Source organism: Urocitellus parryii, chromosome 13 (genome assembly GCF_045843805.1).
Source record: "Urocitellus parryii isolate mUroPar1 chromosome 13, mUroPar1.hap1, whole genome shotgun sequence".
NCBI lineage: Eukaryota > Metazoa > Chordata > Mammalia > Rodentia > Sciuridae > Urocitellus > Urocitellus parryii.
In genome coordinates this window covers 51,694,861-51,716,563 of record NC_135543.1, presented here as the reverse complement: position 1 = coordinate 51,716,563, position 21,703 = coordinate 51,694,861, and the positions used below count along the sequence as shown (strand labels likewise).

The following is a 21,703-nucleotide window of genomic DNA, read 5'->3' as shown; positions in this document are numbered from 1 at the left end:
AAAAAAAGGAAGGAAAATCCTATATTACTTGGAGAATGAACAATATGTTACTGAATGATCAATGGGTTATATCAAGGAGGAAATTCAAAAATTCTTAGAGATAAATGAAAACACAGACACAACATATCAGAATCTGTGGGACACAAGGAAAGCAGTTCTAAGAGGAAAATTCATTGCTTGGAGTTCATTCCTTAAAAAAAGAAAAAAAAAAAAACAACAAATAAATGATCTCACACTTCATCTCAAAACCCTAGAAAAAGAGCAAAACAACAGCAAAAATAGTAGAAGGCAAGAAATAATTAAAATCAGAGCTGAAATCAATGAAATTGAAACACAAGAAACAATTGAAAAAATTGACAAAACTAAAAGTTGGTTCTTTGAAAAAATAAGTAAGATCGACAGACCCTTAGCCATGCTAACGAAGAGAAGAAGAGAGAGAACCCAAATTACTAGCATATGGGATGAAAAAGGCAATATCACAACAGACACTACAGAAATACAGAAGATAATTAGAAATTATTTTGAATCCTTATACTCCAATAAAATAGAAGATAATGAAGGCATCGATAAATTTCTTAAGTCATATGATCTGCCCAGATTGAATCAGGAGGATATACACAATCTAAATATAAATAGACCAAGATTAATTTAGGAAATAGAAGAAGCCATCAAAATACTACCAACTAAGAAAAGCCCAGGACTGGATGGGTATACAGCAGAGTTTTACAAAACCTTTAAAGAGGAACTAATACCAATACTTTTCAAGCTATTTCAGGAAATAGAAAAAGAGGGAGAACTTTCAAATTCATTCTACGAGGCCAACATCACCCTGATTCCTAAACCAGACAAAGACACTTCAAAGAAAGAAAACTACAGACCAATACCTCTAATGAATTTAGATGCAAAAATCCTCAATAAAATTCTGGCAAATCAGATACAGAAACATATCAAAAAGATCGTGCATCATGATCAAGTAGGATTCATCCCTGGGATACAAGGCTGGTTAAATATATGGAAATCAATAAATGTTATTCACCACATCAATAGACTTAAAGATAAGAACCATATGATCATCTCGATAGATGCAGAAAAAGGATTCGACAAAGTACAGCATCCTTTTATGTTCAAAACACGAGAAAAACTAGGGATAACAGGAACACACCTCAATGTTGTAAAAGCTATCTATGCTAAGCCTCAGGGTAGCATCATTCTGAATGGAGAAAAATTGAAGGCATTTCCTGTAAAATCTGGAACAAGACAGGGATGCCCTCTCTCACCACTTCTGTTCAACATAGTTCTCGAAACACTGGCCAAAGCAATTAGACAGACAAAAGAAATTAAAGGCATAAAGATAGGAAAAGAAGAACTTAAATTATCACTATTTGCGGATGACACGATCCTATACCTAGCAGACCCAAAAAAGCAGACTCAAGAAACTTCTATAGCTAGTAAATGAATTCAGCAAAGTGGCAGGATATAAAATCAACACACATAAATCAAAGGCATTCCTGTATATCAGTGACAAATCCTCTGAAATGGTAATGAGAACAACCACCCCATTCATAATATCCTGAAAAAAAAATAAAACATTTGGGAATCAACCTAACAAAAGAGGTGAAAGAACTATACAATGAAACTACAGAACCCTAAAGAGAGAAATAGAAAAAGACCTTAGAAGGTGGAAAGATATACTTTTTTCATGGATTGGCAGAACTAATATCATTAAAATGGCCATATTACCAAAAGTACCCTATAGGTTTAATGCAATGCCAATCAAAATCCCAACGGCATTCCTCGCAGAAATAGAAAAAGCAATCATGAAATTCATCTGGAAAATAAAAGACCCAGAATAGCAAAAGAAATTCTAAACAGGAAGAGTGAAACTGGTGGTATAGCGATAGCATATTTTAAAAACTATACTACAGAGCAATAGTAACAAAAACACCATGGTACTGGTACCAAAACAGGTAGGTAGACCAATGGTACAGAATAGAGGACAAAGAGAACAATCCACAAAGTTACAACTACCTTATATTAGACAAAAGTGCCAAAAACATGCAACGGAGAAAGGATAGCATCTTCAACGAATGGTGCTGGGAGAACTGGAAATCCATATGCAACAAAATGAAATTGAATCCCTTTCTCTCACCTTGCACAAAAGTTAACTCAAAATGGATCAAGGAGCTAGGAATCAAACCAGAAACTTCGCGTCTAAAAGAAGAAAAAGTTGGCCCTAATCTCCATCTAGTGGGTTCGGGCTCCAAAATCCTCAATAGGTCACCTATAGCACAAGATTTAAAAATCAAGAATCAACAAATGGGACATACTCAAACATAAAGGTTTTTTTCTCAGCAAGAGAAACAATAAGAGAGGTAAATAGGGAGCCTACATCCTGGGAACAAATATTTACCCCTCACACTTCAGATAGAGCTCTAATCTCCAGAGTATACAAAGAACTCAAAAAATTAAACAACAAGAAAACAAATAACCCAATCAACAAATGGGCCAAGGATCTGAACAGACACTTCTCAGAGGAGGACATACAATTAATCAACAAATACATGAAAAAATGCTCACCATCTCTAGCAGTCAGAGAAATGCAAATTAAAACCACTCTAAGATACCATCTCATTCCAGTAAGAATGGCAGCCATTATGAAGTCAAACAATAACAAGTGCTGGCGAGGATGTGGGGAAAAGGGTACACTTGTACATTGCTGGTGGGACTGCAAATTGGTTCTGCCAATTTGGAAAGCAGTATGGAGATTACTTGGAAAGCTGGGAATGGAACCACCATTTGACCTATTCCCCTTCTCGGACTATACCCAAAAGACCTAAAAAGAGTATACAACAGGGACACAGCTACATCAATGTCCATAGCAACACGATTCACAATAGCTAGACTGTGGAACCAACCCAGATGCCCTTCAATAGATGAATGGATAAAAAAATGAGGCATTTATACACAATGGAATATTACTCAGCACTAAAAAACATCAAAATCATGGCATTTGCAGGAAAATGCATGGTATTAGAGCAGATTATGCTAAGTGAAGCTAGTCAATCCCTAAAAAACAAATGCAGAATGTCTTCTTTGATATAAGGGAGGCGACTCAAAACAGAGCAGGGAGGAAGAGCATGAGAAGATTACCATCAAATAGGGACAAGAGGTGTGTGGGAATGGGAGAGAGAAGGGGAATTGCACAGAAGATGGTAGGAGACCCTCACTGTTATGCAAAATTACATATAAGATGGTGTGAGGGGGAAGAAAAAAGAGAGAGAGGGAAAAACGTGTCACAGTAGATAGGGTAGAAAGAGAGGAGGGGAAGGGGGGATAGAAAGGGCAGCACAATACAATAGACACTAGTATGGTGCTATGTATAAACATGGCCGTATAATCAATGTGATCCTGCAATATGTACATGTGGAAAAATAAGATTATGTACCCCATTTGAATCAAATGTATGATATGTCAAGATCATTGTAATGTTTTGAGCAAATTCTTTAATCAAAGAATTAAAAAAAAAAACAGGATTCAACAATTTGTTCAACAGCAAAGATGGGCACAGACTAAAAGTGCCCAAAGGACGGAAAATAATATTACCATGATAGAATAATAGAATAATAGAATCTGGGTAAGTAGGAGTAGCTATACTCTTATCCAATAAAACAAACTTCAGTCAAAAATTGGCCAGGAGTCTAAGGTGGTCACTACATATTGATAATAATGATATATCTTATCAATAAGATATAATAATATAAATATATATTTCCAAATGCTGGCATATTCAATTTGATAAAATGAATGATACTGCACATAAAGACCTCATGCAATAATAGTAGGTGACTTCAACATCCACCCTACTCTCACCAGCAGATAAGACAAAAATCATCAACTGAAACATCAGAGTAAAATTAAATTATAGATCAAATGGACTTATCAGACATCTAACTAAGTGTCATGTCATCTGCAGGAAAATGGACAGAATTAGAGAACACCATGATAAGTGAAATAAGCCAGACAAGGAAAGACATGTTTTTTTTCAGATCTGGAAAAGAGGAGAAAAAAAAAAAAAGAAACATGATCTAGAAGTAGAAAAGAGACTCTTATAGGAGGGGAAGGGGACAAGGTGAGAGCATGGGGAAAGAGAAGAGGGTAGCAGAAGGGAAGACAGACAGGATCAAACCTTAATATATACATGTATTAATATATCACAGCAAAACCTTTTAACCTATACAATTAATAAGCATTAGTAATTATATATTTTTTTAAACATCAATCTCTAACAAACACCAATATCTAACAAACTTTGAGTTCTTACCTAGGGGCAACAACAATGAACACTCCCAAATTAGCCCTGCCCTTTTCATCTGTTTTATGCTGCTGGTTTGAAGGCATGAGCTAAAATCAAAACAAAATAAAATAGTTAATTATAAAAAATTCTAGATATCAATCAAGGTGTGTTCCTCTATTACAATGTGGTTTTCATCTATTCCTATTTTAAAAGTTATATTTACACACACTTCTAAAAATTTGTCATCTGACACCAGTTGAAATAATGTCTTATGCAATCATGTAATCCAAAAGAGTTGAATCATCCATTTTGGTCAATTAAACTAGAATTTCATGTTAAAAGTTGCAGGATTCTAGGTTCACTAAATATTGGTGTAAATCATATATATGGTTACTAAAACACTTAAGGTGCATTTCAAACTGGGCTGGTGTGTGGGACAGCTATAGAGATATAAACATACCCATACATTCAATTCTAGGCATCATAAAACCAAACTTTCTGTTCAATTTTACTCAGGTGTGTGTCTTAAATTTTACTGCAATATTACCCTTTATAGTGATAAAAAAGGCTTTCATTTTCAAGTGACTAAAAATTGGAGGCAACATTTCCTAATAATAGGTTTGAAGAGTCTCAACCTTTATGGATGCTATTCCAGAAACTAGAATCATACCCTTATTCTTAGGTTGAAAATAACCACTATTTCACTTTCTTGGAAGCAAACGTTTAGAACAAAATGATTTGTAGACTGCAGAAGTGGAAAATCAAGTGTCTCTTAAAACTCTAAACCTCATTTCTGCTTAAGAGAACAGAGTATGGAATAGTGTTACATGCTGACACAAAAAGCAATGGATAGAGAGGGAAAAAAAGGAGAAACTGACATTTCACTAAAAAATGGAATCAAAGACAGGATTAAAGTCTTATATTAACACTCATCCCATTTACCCTTCGATCGATTGCCTTCTGACACATCTTAAAGTTCTTCCTCTCCCCATCTGGATCCCAAATCCTTGTTGCAAAGTCAAAGGAATCTTTTTTTCTTTTCTTTTGATAATATTTTTAAAAAATTATTTTTGTAGTTGTAGGTCAAAACAATACCTTTATTTATTTATATGTGGTGCTGAGGATCGAACCTAGTGCCTCACAGGCTAGATGAGCACTCTACCACTGAGCCACAACCCCAGTCCTGAGTCAGAGAAATCTTAAATATCATGTTACATAGCAATCCCATAGGTTTGTTGGACAGTTTTAAGAACCCTGACTCTCATTATTTTAGTAGAAAAATAGGTCCAAGTATCATAAGCCATTTTTGGTACTTTAATCTCCTCCACTGACTTTTAAGATCAAATCTGAAGTCCTAGAAAATCTCTGTTGGGAATCTAATTGAACCAGCTGATTTCAAGAACACTGCCACCTTGAGGCAATGTTTCTTCCATTAATGAAATATTTGTGGCCCAACCCTGTGGTGCACGCCTGTAATCCCAGCAGCTCAGGAGGTTGGGGCAAGAGAATCCTGAGTTCAAAGCTAGCATCAGCAAAAGCAAGGTGCTGAACTAGTGAAACCCTGTCCCTAAATAAAATACAAAAAGGTTGGGACATGGCTTAGTGGTCAAATGCCCTTGAGTCAATCCCTAGTACCCACCCACCCACCCTAAAAAAAGAAACAAGAAATATTTGTGGAGGGATATTCCAGACTGTCTGAATATAATCCCAGGAACTTTCTGTGGGTTGCCTAGCAACAACTTGGCCAACAAATTTACTTCAATCAAAAAAAGGTACTGTTTAAAAATAAAATCTTGCAAGGAGCAGTAGTTTTTCTTCTTTTTCATAGTAAGAGGGCCTCCAACATTGCATCAGGTACCTAGTTTCCATTAGATGATGAGCAACAGCCTGTCCCAACATTATGGAAGCAGCTGATACTTAACACTGAACTCTTTGGTACCCAAGCACTGTGTTTCTCCCTAGACCTTAGTAGGCCACATTCACACTTGCCACATAAAAAGAATAATAGAGGAGAGGTGTTTCACCCTAGAAAACAATGTAGTATAAGGTCTAGCAGCTCTGCCCTGGCTCTGGTAGTTCTCCATAGGATTAGAGGACAGGTATCTGCATGCCTCTTTTGTTCAGACTCAGCATGTTTTCCCAATAATACCTACTCCTTAACCCACACTGTAGATCTTCATGGTATGTCTTCATTCACTTTGTTAAAATTATCTATCTTAATCTGAAATGCAAACATTATTAGTACTATATGAACACTCAAACTGCCCATACAACACTGGCCCCATTACACCAGCTGTATATGTAAACTTTACTTGCTCAAAATAAATATAAACATTCTTCAAATTGATTTATACTGAGTAGTAATAAAGACTACACACACACTACACAAAATTACACATGTGTGTAATTTTGCTGTACTGAGGACTGAACCCAAGGTCTTACATATGTCAGAAAAGTGCTCTACCACTAAGCCACATACCTCATTTTTGAATTTTATTCTGAGACATGGTCTCATTAGTTGCCCAGGTTGGCCTTTAACTTGTTATCCTTCTGTCTTGTCTCCCGAGTAGCTAGGATTACAGTTTTATACCACCACACCCACCTAAAACTATATTTTAGAAAGAGAAAGAATGTAACACTAAATCTTTAGGTACAATTTCTTTTTTTGTGTGTGGCACTGGGGATCAAACCCAGGGTGCTGCTCATGCTAGGCAAACACTCTACGAGAGAGCTACATCCTTAGCCCTGAAGTACAGAGGTTTAAGTGAAAAATAATTAGGGAAGAACTTACCTTTAAATTGTTAGCTTTTATGAGATTTATTTTAACGTGTGGTACTGGTGCTGGATTATCCCACTGATCACAAAGTTGAACAGTGAGAGGATTTTGTAATTCTCTTCCATTAATCACTGGAATGGGCTGAAATGAATATAAATATTTAGAAGCATTAAAACACACATGCCAACCAATGTACTTACTTGAATACTTATAAAACAACTTACTTTTTTTATCCCTGTTTTATTCACAAATCACTTCTTTCATCAATGAAAGTAAAGCCCTGAAAGCCAACTAAATTACCATAAATGTCACTCCTATAGAAATGATTGATAATTTGATAAAACGAAAAACAGCATTTGACATCAGTGGCTTTTAAGGTACTTTGCTATAAGTTACATACTAGAATGAATTCAGTGGAAACAAGTTTGTCTTTGATTCTCAGATTTAGCATTGGCAATCTGTAGTTTAGCTCCTATGGAAATATTTAGCTCTCTGCCATTATATATTATGTGGGATAGCTTTCTAACCCTTGGTTAGAGGACAAATGATCTACCCAGTCTTGCTGGTTTTAAATGCTTTGTTTTCTCCCTAGAAAATATGTAAGGCTTGTTTAATTCTAGGACTGTCTGCTGATCTATTAATACTAGATATATCAAAGGACATATTGTTAAGCAAGGTAACTGCTAAGAGTCCAATTCTGTGTCAGATTTTATTTTATTTTTTTAATTCTTTTTTGGTATTACTGGGAATTGTGCCCAGGGGTACTCCACCACTGAGCTATATCACGTGTTCTTTTTGAGTCTCCCTAAGTTGCTGAGGGTACCTAGAACTTATGCTCTTTTTGCCTCTTGAACTGTGGGAATTACAAGCATGTACCATTGAGACTGGCTTTGTATCAGAGTTAAAAGTTACAAAAAAGAAGATGGGAGAGAATGAAAGAGTGAAAAAGGGAATTTATCATCTCTCTCCTATCTATGTTTCGTCTGCTTTCTCCATTTCTCACTCTGTGAGAAGTTTATTAGAAATGGGAGAAAAACTAATGCTGTGTAAACAAAACAAACAAGAACCTTGAGACTAATTTAGGTATATCGCTTATCTCCCATGAAGTTTACAAGGCTATAATGAGTGTATATTTCATTTGCCAAAAATATAAAAAACTTGAATTTTAGAAAGTGCTAAAAATTTTTAAGTACTTTAATCTTATCACAAATAATTATCCACCTTACTTTTATATCCTAACTTTTAAAAGTATTCCTAACTACTTTTAAAGGGGATATCTTTCAGTAAATGACATTTTTTTTTTTTTTTGCAGTACCAAGAATCAGACCCAAGATTGTCATAAATCTTAGACAAATGCTCTTACACTGAACCCCAGTCCTTTGAAAAGTTTTATTCGGGGGCTGGGGATGTGGCTCAAGTGGTAGCATGCTTGCCTAGCATGCGTGAGGCACTGGGTTCGATTCTCAGCACCACATAAAAATAAAATAAAGATATTGTGTCCACCTAAAACTAAAAAATAAAATATTAAAAAAATAAAAAAATAAAAATAAAAAGTTTTATTCAGAGACTGTGTCTTGCTGACTTGCTCAGGCCGGCCCCAAAGTTTTGGTCCGCTTAACTCAGCCTCCTTGAGTACAGGTATGTGCCACACCTAGCACAGTAAGCAACCATACCCCAAGCCAGCAGAAATGAAATTTTCTGGGAAATAGTACAAAAAGTCAGTTTCCAAAATTAAATGTTTGTGAAAAAAAGGAGCTGCATCTCCAGGCCTTCTGTCAAACTGGTATGTTATTTAACATTTCAGAATTTGAGTTTTCTAATAATTTATGTAGATACTTATATATTTATTTTTAAAATTATTTTACTAGGTTAATATGTCAGTTCCACTTTGTACTTACTTTCTATGGGAAGAGGGTGAGTCAAGAATTAAATTAGGAAAATGAGATACAAAGTGATAATTTTTCCAGTCTTATGGATATACAAAACACATGACTAACAGATGAATAAATTCGTTTTATGTTTTATTTTAAAGTTCCTGAATTATTATGCTATCTACAAATAAATCTTGTAACAAATTAACAAGCTGACATTATTTTTACAGTCTCCCCCCTCAAAATCACACAAAAAGATAAACATGTTAGTAAGATTTTTCCCACCTGAAAAGCACTATAATATAGTCAACTATATTAACAAGTTGCTGATTGGTAACAATAGCCACAAAAATGCTTGAATTTACACAGTACATACACTCCCATTGGCTTTTCAGTGAAATACCTTGCTCAACACACTCTTAAAAAAAAAATTTTTTTTTAAAGTACACTAGCATAACCACTTTTTTCCTGTTTTTTAAATTCACAAATCAAAAAGGGAAACATCACAGTGGGGCACAGGCATGTAAATTTTCTTATACAGCTTGCTTCTTTACTAAAATCATTTTACCTACTACTATGGGTCAGTGAACTCACTTTCTTTTAAAAAAAGTGTAAGTCACATCAATAATTAAAGCCTGCTATACCATAACTGAGTGCTAGAATTCGAACATTTTAAAATTATTCTATTAAAGGTCACAAAAATTTCAGATAGGATGTCTAAGTTCAAGAGATTTATTGGACAATATGGTGACTAGTTAATAATGTATTTTTGAAAATTGCAAAGAGTAGATTTTTAAATGTTCTCACAAGATGTGAGATCATATATATAATTAGCTAAATTTAGCCAATAAACAATGTAATACATATTTCAAAAGCTATATTATACATAATAAACGTATATAATTGGCAATTCTCAATTAAAAATAAATAAAAATGTTAAAAAATAAAATTAGAATTCTAAAATTCAATAAAAAAACTTTAAAGGTAAAATTGGGCAGATATTTGTAAAATTACTGTTCTAAGATTTAAGTACTTTCATAGGTTGGCATACTAAAATATATATGGGTATAATGACCTTATGTCTAGGATATGCTTTTTAAAAACTCCACTCAAATTTTTTAAATTAGTAATTGGCAAAAATCAGTAACCAATAAAACTGGGTTAACTGAATATTGAGGTTCATTATGGTATTTTTAATTTTTCTGCATGTTTGCAAATTCCTGTAATGCAGTTTTTAAGACCTGAACTATTATATTTGTTATATTAGCAAATTAAGACATGGTGATCAATTAAATAAGGAAACATTAAGCTTTGCATTACCTTGCTCTTTTGTTATTGTTACTTTCACATTAGTTGTTATTTAACAACAAGATATATCTATTCTGATCCATTAACCCCTGACAATCTGAAATTAACAAGCTATGTAATATTAAACTTTTTCCAATATATGAAGTTGCTTACCTCTTTTAGTTCTGGCCAATCTATAAGGAGAAGTTTAGCTGGAGGTCCAGAAATTAGCTGAACTCGAATAAAGTCAGAAAACTCACGCCAAGTAAAACAAAGATCCTTATTTCCAGGAGGACCTGGAATAAATTTGATCCCTCTTACACTTATACTTTGTGTGTTTTCCTAGTGAGGAAAGTACATTGAAAAAAAGACAGGGTGATATTGCTTAGTTAAAAAAAAAAATTATATTTAAGTTAAATGTTTTGTCATTAGTCCATAGATGTTTCTGGGTATATAATGATAAACATTATGCCAACAGCGGCATACCATAAATTTTACTTTAAAACAAGGGGAAACTGAATTTCCTTCTTTCTTTTGGTAGGGTAGAATCTAAAATGTTGTTTGTTTCTTTTTTATGAGAGATTGAACCCATTCTTTTTCACTTTTTATTATGAGACAGGCTGGCCTTGATCTTGTTATCTTCTTTAGCCTCCTGAACCCTAGGATTAGGTGTCACTGTACCTAGCAAATCTGAAAGGTTTTGGCTACATATTACCTTATCATTTCCTAATTTTCCTGTTCCTTATACAGAAAGAAATGCTTATCTAAAGTGCTTGAGAACCAAAAGTACTTCAGATTTTAGTTTTTCAATTATGAAATATTTGTATAAACTTGACTGGTTGAATTGTTCCAATGTGAAAATACCTCAAAGTGTGAAACTTTTTGCATGTCATCTTCAGTACTCAAAAAGTTTCAGATTTCAGAGTTTTCCAGATTTTGGATTAGCAATAATCTGTACTGCTTCTTTTCTGTTACCCAAATAGCCAAGCAAGTGTCTGCTGCCAGATAACAGCCTTTATACTTGTGTTCTTTTCCTCAGTTTGCAACAGTATGTATCAGATATCTATATGGCTTTTCTTTAATTATTTGCATATATGATACCTTACATAATGGCACACTATCACCTTCTCTTTTTTATTTTTCTTATCACTTTCTTCTTATCTATTACAAGCCATACCCTTGTCAAGGTGATCTCCAAGGGTAGGGGCTTTGACTCTATATGATACTATAGTATTCATATTTTAATAGTTGACCTTTATGACGTAATCATTTTACATTTCCTCTAAGTAGAAATACACTTCATCAAAATTTAAAAATCAGAGATAAAATTTCAAGTTTTATATTCTAGAACAAATGTTTATACAGCATTTTAGGTAAAGTAAACATTGCAATAATCCAAACTAATCTCCCTTAAACCCCATGGTTTAGCAAAATTTTCAATATGAAGAAAACAAATCAAATAGATATTCATCAGTAAAACATATTCAAAATTCAAAATATATGAAGCTTATCATAGGATTGTACATTTAACATCATAAATAAGAGATGATTCCTTTTTAAAGTCATGTTGGAATTTGTTCTGATTTTATTTCAAATCTTGAAAACAAAATCGCATTTACAATTATGGGTCAGTACAAACAGAATTAAATATAAATTTCTGAACATGAGCCAGGAGAGTATGTATTGGTTGTAAAATAATAGAAAGCTGAAAGAGGTTCACTTGGTTGTAGAATAAAAAGCTATGGAGGGTAAGGGGGAAGGGAGAAAGTTGTGAGTATACTAAGTGGAATATTATAAGGTATTGCAGACTAACTAAAGCAATAGACTTTAAATATAATAGTATTGTAGGATCTCAAGCTTGAGGCCAACCTTAGCAACTTGGCTACATCCTAGTAACTTAGAGACTATCTCAAAATAAAAAAAAATGTCTGGGGATGTAGCTCAGTGGTAAAGTGCCTTTGAGTTCAATCCAAAATACAGAGGGAAACTGAAGATGTAGAAAGACAGGTTACAATTTAATAGCAATTAGGCGAGAGAGGATAGAACCTGTGCACAGAGTTAGGAAGCAGGGATTATGTATGAATAACAATAGAAGTACATTTACTTCTCATTTCATTTGCACATGGGATTAAAGTTAGGTAAGGAAAGAACCTCAAAGTTAAAGAACAGACTTTATCACTGTACAAAAAACATCATTAAAAGTTGTTCAGCAGGGCTCCAATATAGTCATAGTTCCATTCTGAAAATCAGAAAATAATAGCTATAACAGATTAGCAGAATTATAAAAACTACTTGGGAAGGGCAACAACAAGGCTATTGTGATTAATCTGTCAAATGAAAAGTGTCATGAAAGCTCAAAGTGGAGGAAAAATCTTAAGAAGGTCAATGTTATACATAAATTCAACTTCACTTAGACCTGAGAGAACACTCTCACTCATGCTGGCCTGGCAGGTTCCTTGAAGACACAACTCCAGAATGTCCTCTTCCCTAAAGTCACCTTTGACTTCTCCAATCATGCTTGTTTGTTTTAAATTATAAGAATGTCATCAGGGTTTATATTTTTAAATTTTTTATTAAAAGTTTATTTTTTACCTGTAGATGGACACAATACCTTTATTCTGCTTATCTATTTATTTATTTAGAGAGAGAATATTTTTTAATATTTATTTTTTAGTTTTCAGTGGACACAACATCTTTGTTTTACTTTTATGTGGTGCTGAGGATCGAACCCAGTGCCCCAAGCATGCCAGGCAAGCACTCTACCACTGAGCCACAATCCCAGCCCCCCAATCAGGGCTTTTATTTTTCAGGCTGAATTAACTGTGGCCAATTTTAACAATAAGTTTTCTCCTTGGTATCCTGTTTAATGCAGGCTGTGAGTAAGAAGTTTAATAAGCTATTTGAAAAGTCACTACACATAATACAAATATATATACATATGCAAAATATTTATGGAGAAATGATATAATATCTATAATTTGCTACAAGATGATATGATATAGAAAGACGTGATGATCACTAAAGTTGAGTGAGGGGAACACAAGAATAACTTTTGTTATTCCACTTTTGCATAACTGCAAATTTTCATTATATAAGTTTTGCTTTTATGACTTTGAAGTTTGAAAAATCAAGTCACACCTCTTAGATATTCTCCTTTCTCCCCCAGTGCTTTTTATACATAAAAAAAAAAAAAGGTCTGAAAAAACTGTTACAGAAAGTAGCCTTACCTGCAAAGTTGTTTTCAAATTTGAGTTATCAAGTCCAACCCCAGCAATTGACAAAGCAGATAAACAATCTGGTGAAAATGCTGAAATCTGATTTCCATACTGATCTGTAACTATTAGGACTTAAAAAGAAAAACAGTTTTATCTTTGTGTTATCTCTTTAATACAAGATATAAATATATATGACATACTTAAAACATACTTAGAAATTTTAACTTTGTTCTCTTACATAAGTAATTGTGGGCATTAAATGAGTACGCTCATTTCTTTTATAATCATTAAAAAATTAATACATCAAAATCTACATAAGAACATTTAAACTATATATTTAACATGATGTTAATATGCTAGCTTTCTTTCTTTCTACTTTTTCGGTGGTACTGGGGATCAAACCCAGGGTTCTCGTGCATGCTAGGCAAGCACTCTATCACTGAGTCACAGCTCAAACCCATCCCTTAATCAGGTTTTTTACCATGAAAATTTAAAGAAAATATTTAATATTATGTAATTTTTTAGATATAATGAATGAACAGGCTGCATAGGAATACATTTATTCTATACTTAATTATTATTTCTTCTGACAAAAGGTCAAATTAATTTTTATTTTTTGGTGGCAGTGGGGCACAATTTTAGCAAAATTTGCTGTACCACTAAGCTATATCCCTTACCTTTTTTAAGATTCCTTATTTAAATTTTTCACAGGGTTTTGCTAAGTTGCCTAGGCTGCCCTCAAATTTTTGAATTTCCTGCGTCAGCCTCCCAAGTACCTGGTATTACAAGTATGTGCCTTCGTGTCTAGCTGCTAAATCGATTTTGAATAGATGTCAAAGCTTGCCTTTCGGGGGCTGGAATTGTGGCTCAGTGGTAGAGCGCTTGCCTCATATGCATGAAGCCCTGGGTTCAATCCTCGGTACCACATAAAAATGAATAAATAAAAATATTTTTTAAAAAAACTTGCCTTTCAGATTATGCCTATTAAAATACTAATGTAAGGGCTGGGATTGTGGCTCAGTGGCAGAGCGCTTGCCTTGCTTATGTGGGGCACTGGGTTCAATCCTCAGCACCACATAAAAATAAACAAAATAAAGATATTGTGTCCATGTATAACTAAAAATTAAAAAAAAAATACTAATGTAAAAAAACCACCACAGAAGAAAGAAAGAAGGCCATACTAACCTACTTCTCCTTGAAGCTCTTGGCCCATTTGTACTGTTTTTCCCCCCTTTAATTCACATTTTAAATGTTTGGCTTCATCAGGAAGTGGTCTGAAATTGTTTAAAAGGCTTTAGTTACACCATTAACTGTAGAAAAAAATTTTAAAGTAGTTCCAATATTCCAAAGAGCAATATATATATAACCTTATAAAACTTAATAAAATTAAGATATCCTTCCAAATACCTCTTCAACTCATAAAGTATAGCTATTAACTCTAAAAATACTTAAAGTCATATAGTACTGATACAGGGATTAAAAAAAAATTATGACAAAAGTGCACTGAAAAATCAGATTGGGACCTCTCTTCAATTCATACAAGGAAAAAAAATATTTTTAAAAACTATTTATGTCATAGTTAAATTAAAAGGAAATTAAAACAACAGTGCAGTGAGAAAATAAATGGGTAAGAACAACTCATCAAGAGAATTGGTTATGGTCAGAAAAGTGATAAATCCAAAGATTTTATTTCAAATTCAGAGCTGATCTAAGTGCTGGAAATATTATGGAAACAGGTAGAGGAATTACAATGCAAGAGATCACTAGAAAAGAGGTGGCCAAGGAATTGATAGGCCGGGAAGATGATAGGTTTTTACATATTTACATAAGCCTTTCCCTTTTCTGAGTTCTTCATAATAACTATGATTGGAATCAGCCTAAAGTCATCAATAACCAAAAAAAGAATTTTTCCTTTTAAACATCACACTGATCACTCTGCATCTTTTTTTATGCCATTGTCATTTTGGAGATGTTTTCACTGTTGTTTCCAAAATGGAAGACTTTCCTTTAATGAAAGTTTTTGTTCTTTCAGTTATTAGAGGGCAAATTCAATGAATGCAGGGTTATAATCATGATAAGAATTAATCACCATTTACAGTGAAGCTTTATTCCAAAGACAACCTACCCATATTTAATTGAAACTGCAATATTTTTATCTCATAAACAACTTTCACATGTTTGCATTGAAGAGAAATGTTTATGACATATGCCACATTTTAAAGTATCTCAAAATATACTAAGTCCACAAACCTTACTGTAAATGCACTTTCCAAAGACACATGATCATCTTGAAATGAAACTTGGCAATAGCGCATATCTTTTACAGATGTTGGTACTTGTACATCAGGAAGCAGACCCTGTAGCAAGTGTTCTTTGTTAATCTCAGGAGTCCAATTAACCTAGAAAATAATAGCATTATTTAAGAATATACAGTCTAATTTGTTTAAACTTCTAACCCCAAGGAGAGACAGAGAGTCCTTTTATGTCAAAAATGATTCTGGTTATTTATTAGGATGACAGGGGGGGGAAAAAAAGTACTGTCTTTGCTGTTATTGTGCCATAACTTTCAGTGTAATAAAAAAATTAAGTTCTTACTTTAGAACTCTGCCACAAAATTAACACCACTGTCATTATTATTTAAAACTACAAGAAAAAGAGGGAAAAAACCCTATAGCTCAGATAATGTGATCAATTCAAAGAAGTATGGATAAAGGCTTTGAATAAGACCTGGGTGGACCTTTATATAGCAAGATGAGAAAAAGAAAGTCATATCCATTAATGTAATTTCCTTTCTGGTCATCTTTTGGTCTTAATCTCTTCTTGGATGTTTTAAGCTCTAAATTTTATATTCTTTGAATTACTTAATTTATTACTTAATTCATACTTCTTCAAATTGATTATGCTACTCTGTCGTACTTTTAAATTGAATCCTTTTAAGAATTTTTAGCTTAACATTCTATTTTCAGCCTTCTGTAGTTGTGATTTTTATTTATTTTATTTTTAAGAGGGGGGGAGGAGAGAGAATTTTTTTAATATTTATTTTTTAGTTTTCGGCAGACACAACATCTTTGTTTGTATGTGGTGCTGAGGATCGAAACTGGGCCGCACGCATGCCAGGCGAGCGCGCTAACGCTTGAGCCACGTCCCTAGCCCCAAAATAGTTGTGATTTTTAAATCATCAATATCCTAATATTGTTTTATAGTATATGCTACTATATGGAGGCAAGCAGGAATTATATAGAAAGGACAAAGCCTTTCTCCTCTTATCCCAGCTGTGCTGCCCTCTCAATTCAAACTGATTTCCCTCAATCTTGGCTTAATTCTCTAAAGACTATAAAACCTCTGTAAAAATTATACATTTAACTTAAGAAAACAGTAGTATTCACTATCTTTCCAGTAACTCTGGCAAGCAAAGAAAACTGCTGTATTTTTAAAGTATTTATGTACTTCTTCACATATGCATTTCTGTTTATATTTTGCCACTTGTTTTAGGCTCCTTCCTTTTTAAATGGGTTACTAATGAAGTTTGAGTGTTGTGCCTCTAATTCCATTTTCCCCATAAGCCTTGTGATTTTTACCGCATGGTTCTGGACGGCACAGTGCATTTGAGAAATGCCCGTGTCTTATTATGGCAGAACTCAATGGACTTTGAAAGAAGCAAGCATAAATTGCCCAATATAATTTCAGTCAACCAAAAGGAGAATGCCACAGAGCTGTCTAATTTATATGGTAAAAAATTTATGTGGGGGCTGGGATTGTTGCTCAGTGTTTGCCTAGCACAGGCGGGAGCTGGGTTCGATCCTCAGCACCACATAAAAATAAAAGGCATTGTGTTGTGTTCATCTACACCTGAGGAATGAATATTTTTAAAAAATGTATGTGGTAAAAAATAATAATATGCTCCATATAGTAGCATATACTATAAGATAATATTATGATATTGATGATTTAAAAATCACAACTACAGAAGGCTGAAAGTAGACAAAATATTAATAGATTTTGTTCCCTGTTCATTGATATGTTGTTTCACCATGCACATTCAATCCAATCTAAGTTTAAAGTTAGATTTATATGATAGCTATATCAATCTCAAATGGCCAATAAAGGCTCTGTAGTTAACAATATTATTTCACTGATGGCTTTTCAACACTTCCATTTGTTTAATACCTTCAGAATATCTATAAATACATTGCATGGAAAAGGCAGAAATTATGACTGCAGATTTACATTTGATGAAAAAGTATATAACTAAATAAAATGCCAAAACCTAGAAATTTTGATTAAGGGTCAAAATAATTTTTCTAAGTACAAGTTTCTCACATGTGAATCACCTGCATTTCATTATAGTCCTTGAAAAAACTTTCTCAGCCCAGAATTTTAAATAATAGTCATTTTCTCTAAGTTGCTTCTTAGAGACTACCCATAAAACTTCTTGCTTATGCTCCACCTGCTTGCATGGTGGTGCAGAACTGGAATTCTAGTGACTTGGGAGGCTGAGGGCAGGGAGATCACAAGTTCCAAAACAGCCTCAGCAACTTAGTGAGACCCTGTCACAAAACAAAAAATAAAAAGGTTTGCAGAATGTGGCTCAGTGGTTAAGCACTCCTGGGTTCCATCTCCATACCCCACCCCTCCAAAATCAAAACAAAATAAAAAAACTTCTTGCAAATAACCAATTTGAGATACTTACTTTAATTTTTTCTGCTAAAGCTGATGTTATGTTGATTTCTCTTTCTCCTTCATCATACATTTGAAAAATAAGATTACGCATAACATCCCCTGCTATCCAATTAACCTCATCCTGATGCTTGATCTGGATTGCCTTTTGTCCCTCTACACTAAATATCTGAAGTCGTGCAACGTGGCTACTAGGAAGCAACTTGATCGTCTTCTCCACAGGTGACACATCTTTACAGCTCTAGGAAGAGAGAAAAATACAATCATGTACTTAGTGGCATCTCTACTAAAAACTTAAAAAATTTAGTAGTGAAATCCATTACATTGCTGAAGAATTTAGTTTCAAAATTATGGATGATCATCATAAATACGGTTACACTTATAGGGTTTGTCATTAAGTTCATTATATTATTAATAATTCCATGTTTTACACCATCAAGTTATAAACAGCCTTGGTTACATTCTTAAAACCAATAATAAGTATATTTGTACTAAAAGGATTTCTTCCCCCTCATTTCTGAATTTATTTTAAAAGTACTGTAAACTTATAAAATTTTTACTATGTCACAGATTCAGTGACCATCACTTGAAAGTTACTAAACAATTTATTATTTGATTATAATGGGTTACACTGAAGCTTTCTATATTTTACTAGTTGATAACACACTGGGTAAATGAACATAGAAACCTGGATGCATAAAGCCAAAGAAACCTAAATGAACTGAAGGCTGAACTGATCAATATATTGGAAAAATATCAATTATTATTAGCATGCCAGTGGTTCCACAGATCAGTGAAGAACTGGTTTATGCTATATAAATTGATTTTAAGTACACAAAAGTATGACATCATTATTTCATAATCTCACTACATTCCACAGCATACACTAAGTTTAAAATAAGCTTAACTCTAAAATACTTTTTACCTTTACCTTGTTTAATTCATCTACTTCTTCATCTAGTTGCAGCCATTCCTATGGAAATCCATTCACGTGACTGATAATATATTTAAAATTTGTACTTCATTGACTATCAGGCAATCTATTAGAAATTTATCTTACTTGCTTGACTCCTTAAACTTTGAGGAATTGCCTTTGGATAAGATTTTATAATTGCTCATTAGAAAATATACCTTGTTATTTGATTTAAGTGATTTGGACTCTTGGTCTTCTACCTACTGCTGTTTTTTAGTATTCACATAACTCCTACTTATTACTCTTGCCTCCAAGTTCAGATTCTTCTCTAAGTCCTATACTTCCTGACATTCTAGAAGATAGTTTGCTCAAAAATATGTTGTCTATACTAATGCATAAAAGAAATGAATAAGATTTATCAAATATAATCAGCCTGAAAACAAGAATAAAACTGAGTAATCTTCTTCTGATTAAAAAAATGCAAGTCCTCTATCTTTTACTCCTTGAGGCTCAAGATTACTAATAATTGTTGTATAATCGGCAGACAAGTATGAGTTAATAGGTTGATCAGGTTATCTCCCAACCATATCCATTACTAAGAAATCACATTTAAGTTAGGCATAGTGGTGCATGCCTGTAATCACAGCAGATTGGGAGGCTGTGGCAGGATTGTAAATTCAAGGCCAGCCTCAGCAATTTAGGGAGGTCCTAAGCAACTTAGTGATGCCCTGTCTCAAAATGAAAAATAAAAAGGGCTAGAAATGTGGCTCAGTGGGTAAATGCCCCTAGGTTCAATTCGTGGCGCGCGTACACACACACACACACACACATATACACACGGGGGGGGGGGGGACGACACATTTACATATTTCATTTATTTGTTATCCCATTCAGCATAGTGCCCTCCTCCATTGTGTCTTCACCATCAGCCATGATGCATTTGCAATAAGAACTATTCTATTAGTAGGTTATATAGGTTATAACAAAATCCTTTAATGTGGAAATACTAATAAAAAACTATATATTTATAAAAAATGGTATAAATCTGTTAAAGACTAATTGTTTTAACAATCAATAATATTAATAAATAATGACAACTTACAGGTATTTCAATTCTTGCTTTAAGTGTCTGGTCTTTTTTAATATTCTGAACATGAATTGCAGATCCTGTTAAAATACTGGTTCCAGAACTACTGCAATCCACTGTGTAGACTGGAAGGTTTGGAGCACCTGAAAACTATAAGGAGGATGAAACATAATTCAAAACCCTAACAAATGTAACTGAGTATTTAATAATTAATCAAAATTTCCAATGATTCACTATAGTTACTATTTATGGGTATAAATTGGAAAATTCTAAATTCAAAATTCTACAGAATTAGCCAGGCATGGTGATGCAGACCTATAATCAGAATGACACGGGAGAATCTCAAGTTCAAGGACAGCCTCAGCAACTTAGTGAGACACTGTCTCAAAAAATAAAGAGGAACTGGCAATGTAGCTCAGCGGTACAGTACCCTGGGTTTAATCCCAGGTCCCAAACTAAACAAATAAATGAATACATAAATAAATAAATAAATAAACAATCTAGAGAATTTCTGTACATAAAGAATAATTTTCTACAATGCTAAGTAAAAGCTATTTCTTTCAGAAGGAAAACCAACATTCTCAATCACTAGTCTTTTCTTTTTTACTATGCTTTGTTGGGTTTCCTTTCCGTTTCTGTGGTCTTTTTACCCACCTTCATTTATCCATCCACTGCTAATCCTGACAGACATTTGTATTCGGCCTGTACAAATAAAATACTTCACCTTAAATGGGGATGAAAGAAAGGGAGAAGAGAGGAGGAAACTTTCATCCACAAATCTCGTTCTGAAACTGGGCAAAGCTGGTGTCTTTCATTGGTTTAGGATTACTGAGAAAGTATTAGCAATAAGAGCTCCCACAAATTTCTCCAACAATCATGTTAAGACTTACTATAAAGTAGTTTAAAAATGTAGTTATTGCCATTTACTACTACCATGGGATTTAAAAAACAGCCTATAAATATTCTTGTCTCACAACAAGTTTACCTTACAATGGACAATCAGTTTTGGTTGTGCTGTTATGTTGTCTGATTCATCTAGAACTTCCACCTGAAATGGGAAAGCTGTTCCATTTTCTATAACTAAAATTTCAGAATCAGGTTTCACTTTCAAATGACGAGGGGGACCTAACAGAAAAATCATACAATAAAATACACAGGTTTTAAAAACTCAAGTGCTGAAACATCAAAAGAAACAATGATTTGATATTTTATAAATAATACAATCAAGCAAAAGCTAAGCAATGTCCAAGCTTAATAATTTCTGTCTCCAAAACGCATAGATTCTACATGTGATGAAAGCTATCTCAACTATATAATAAAAATGTCTGATGTCTAGGCTTAGTTTTATGCTAGAAACTATGACAATGATAACTCATGCTAGAAATCATCTGAGTAGGTAAAATCTTAAAAGGATTGAGGTACAAAAAGTATTCAAGAAGAAAAATTAAATTTTATCAAACTACTTTTTATTTGTGATCTTTAACTTTACACAATATCTGACTTCTCAAGCACAAATAATGATAGGCTCTTTTCAGGCATTCAAAAGATGAGTTCTTGTATTGATATAACCAAGTGATTTACTT

The 21,703-nt window shown here is 33.5% G+C and overlaps 1 protein-coding gene across 2 annotated transcripts in view; it reads right to left on the bottom strand.

Annotated features, from left to right (window-relative positions):
- The window catches only part of Smchd1 (structural maintenance of chromosomes flexible hinge domain containing 1), a 154,982-nt gene that overhangs the window by 46,320 nt on the left and 86,959 nt on the right, over nucleotides 1-21,703 (bottom strand). For both annotated transcript variants that reach the window (XM_026394534.2, XM_026394535.1), the window contains exons 23-31: nucleotides 21,106-21,245; nucleotides 20,136-20,270; nucleotides 18,134-18,361; nucleotides 15,694-15,842; nucleotides 14,629-14,717; nucleotides 13,456-13,574; nucleotides 10,403-10,570; nucleotides 7,086-7,211; nucleotides 4,322-4,401 (exon numbers count right to left, since the gene is read on the bottom strand). In XM_026394534.2, the coding sequence (XP_026250319.1) occupies nucleotides 4,322-4,401; nucleotides 7,086-7,211; nucleotides 10,403-10,570; nucleotides 13,456-13,574; nucleotides 14,629-14,717; nucleotides 15,694-15,842; nucleotides 18,134-18,361; nucleotides 20,136-20,270; nucleotides 21,106-21,245 (1,234 nt within the window). The remainder of the gene's footprint in view (nucleotides 1-4,321; nucleotides 4,402-7,085; nucleotides 7,212-10,402; nucleotides 10,571-13,455; nucleotides 13,575-14,628; nucleotides 14,718-15,693; nucleotides 15,843-18,133; nucleotides 18,362-20,135; nucleotides 20,271-21,105; nucleotides 21,246-21,703) is intronic.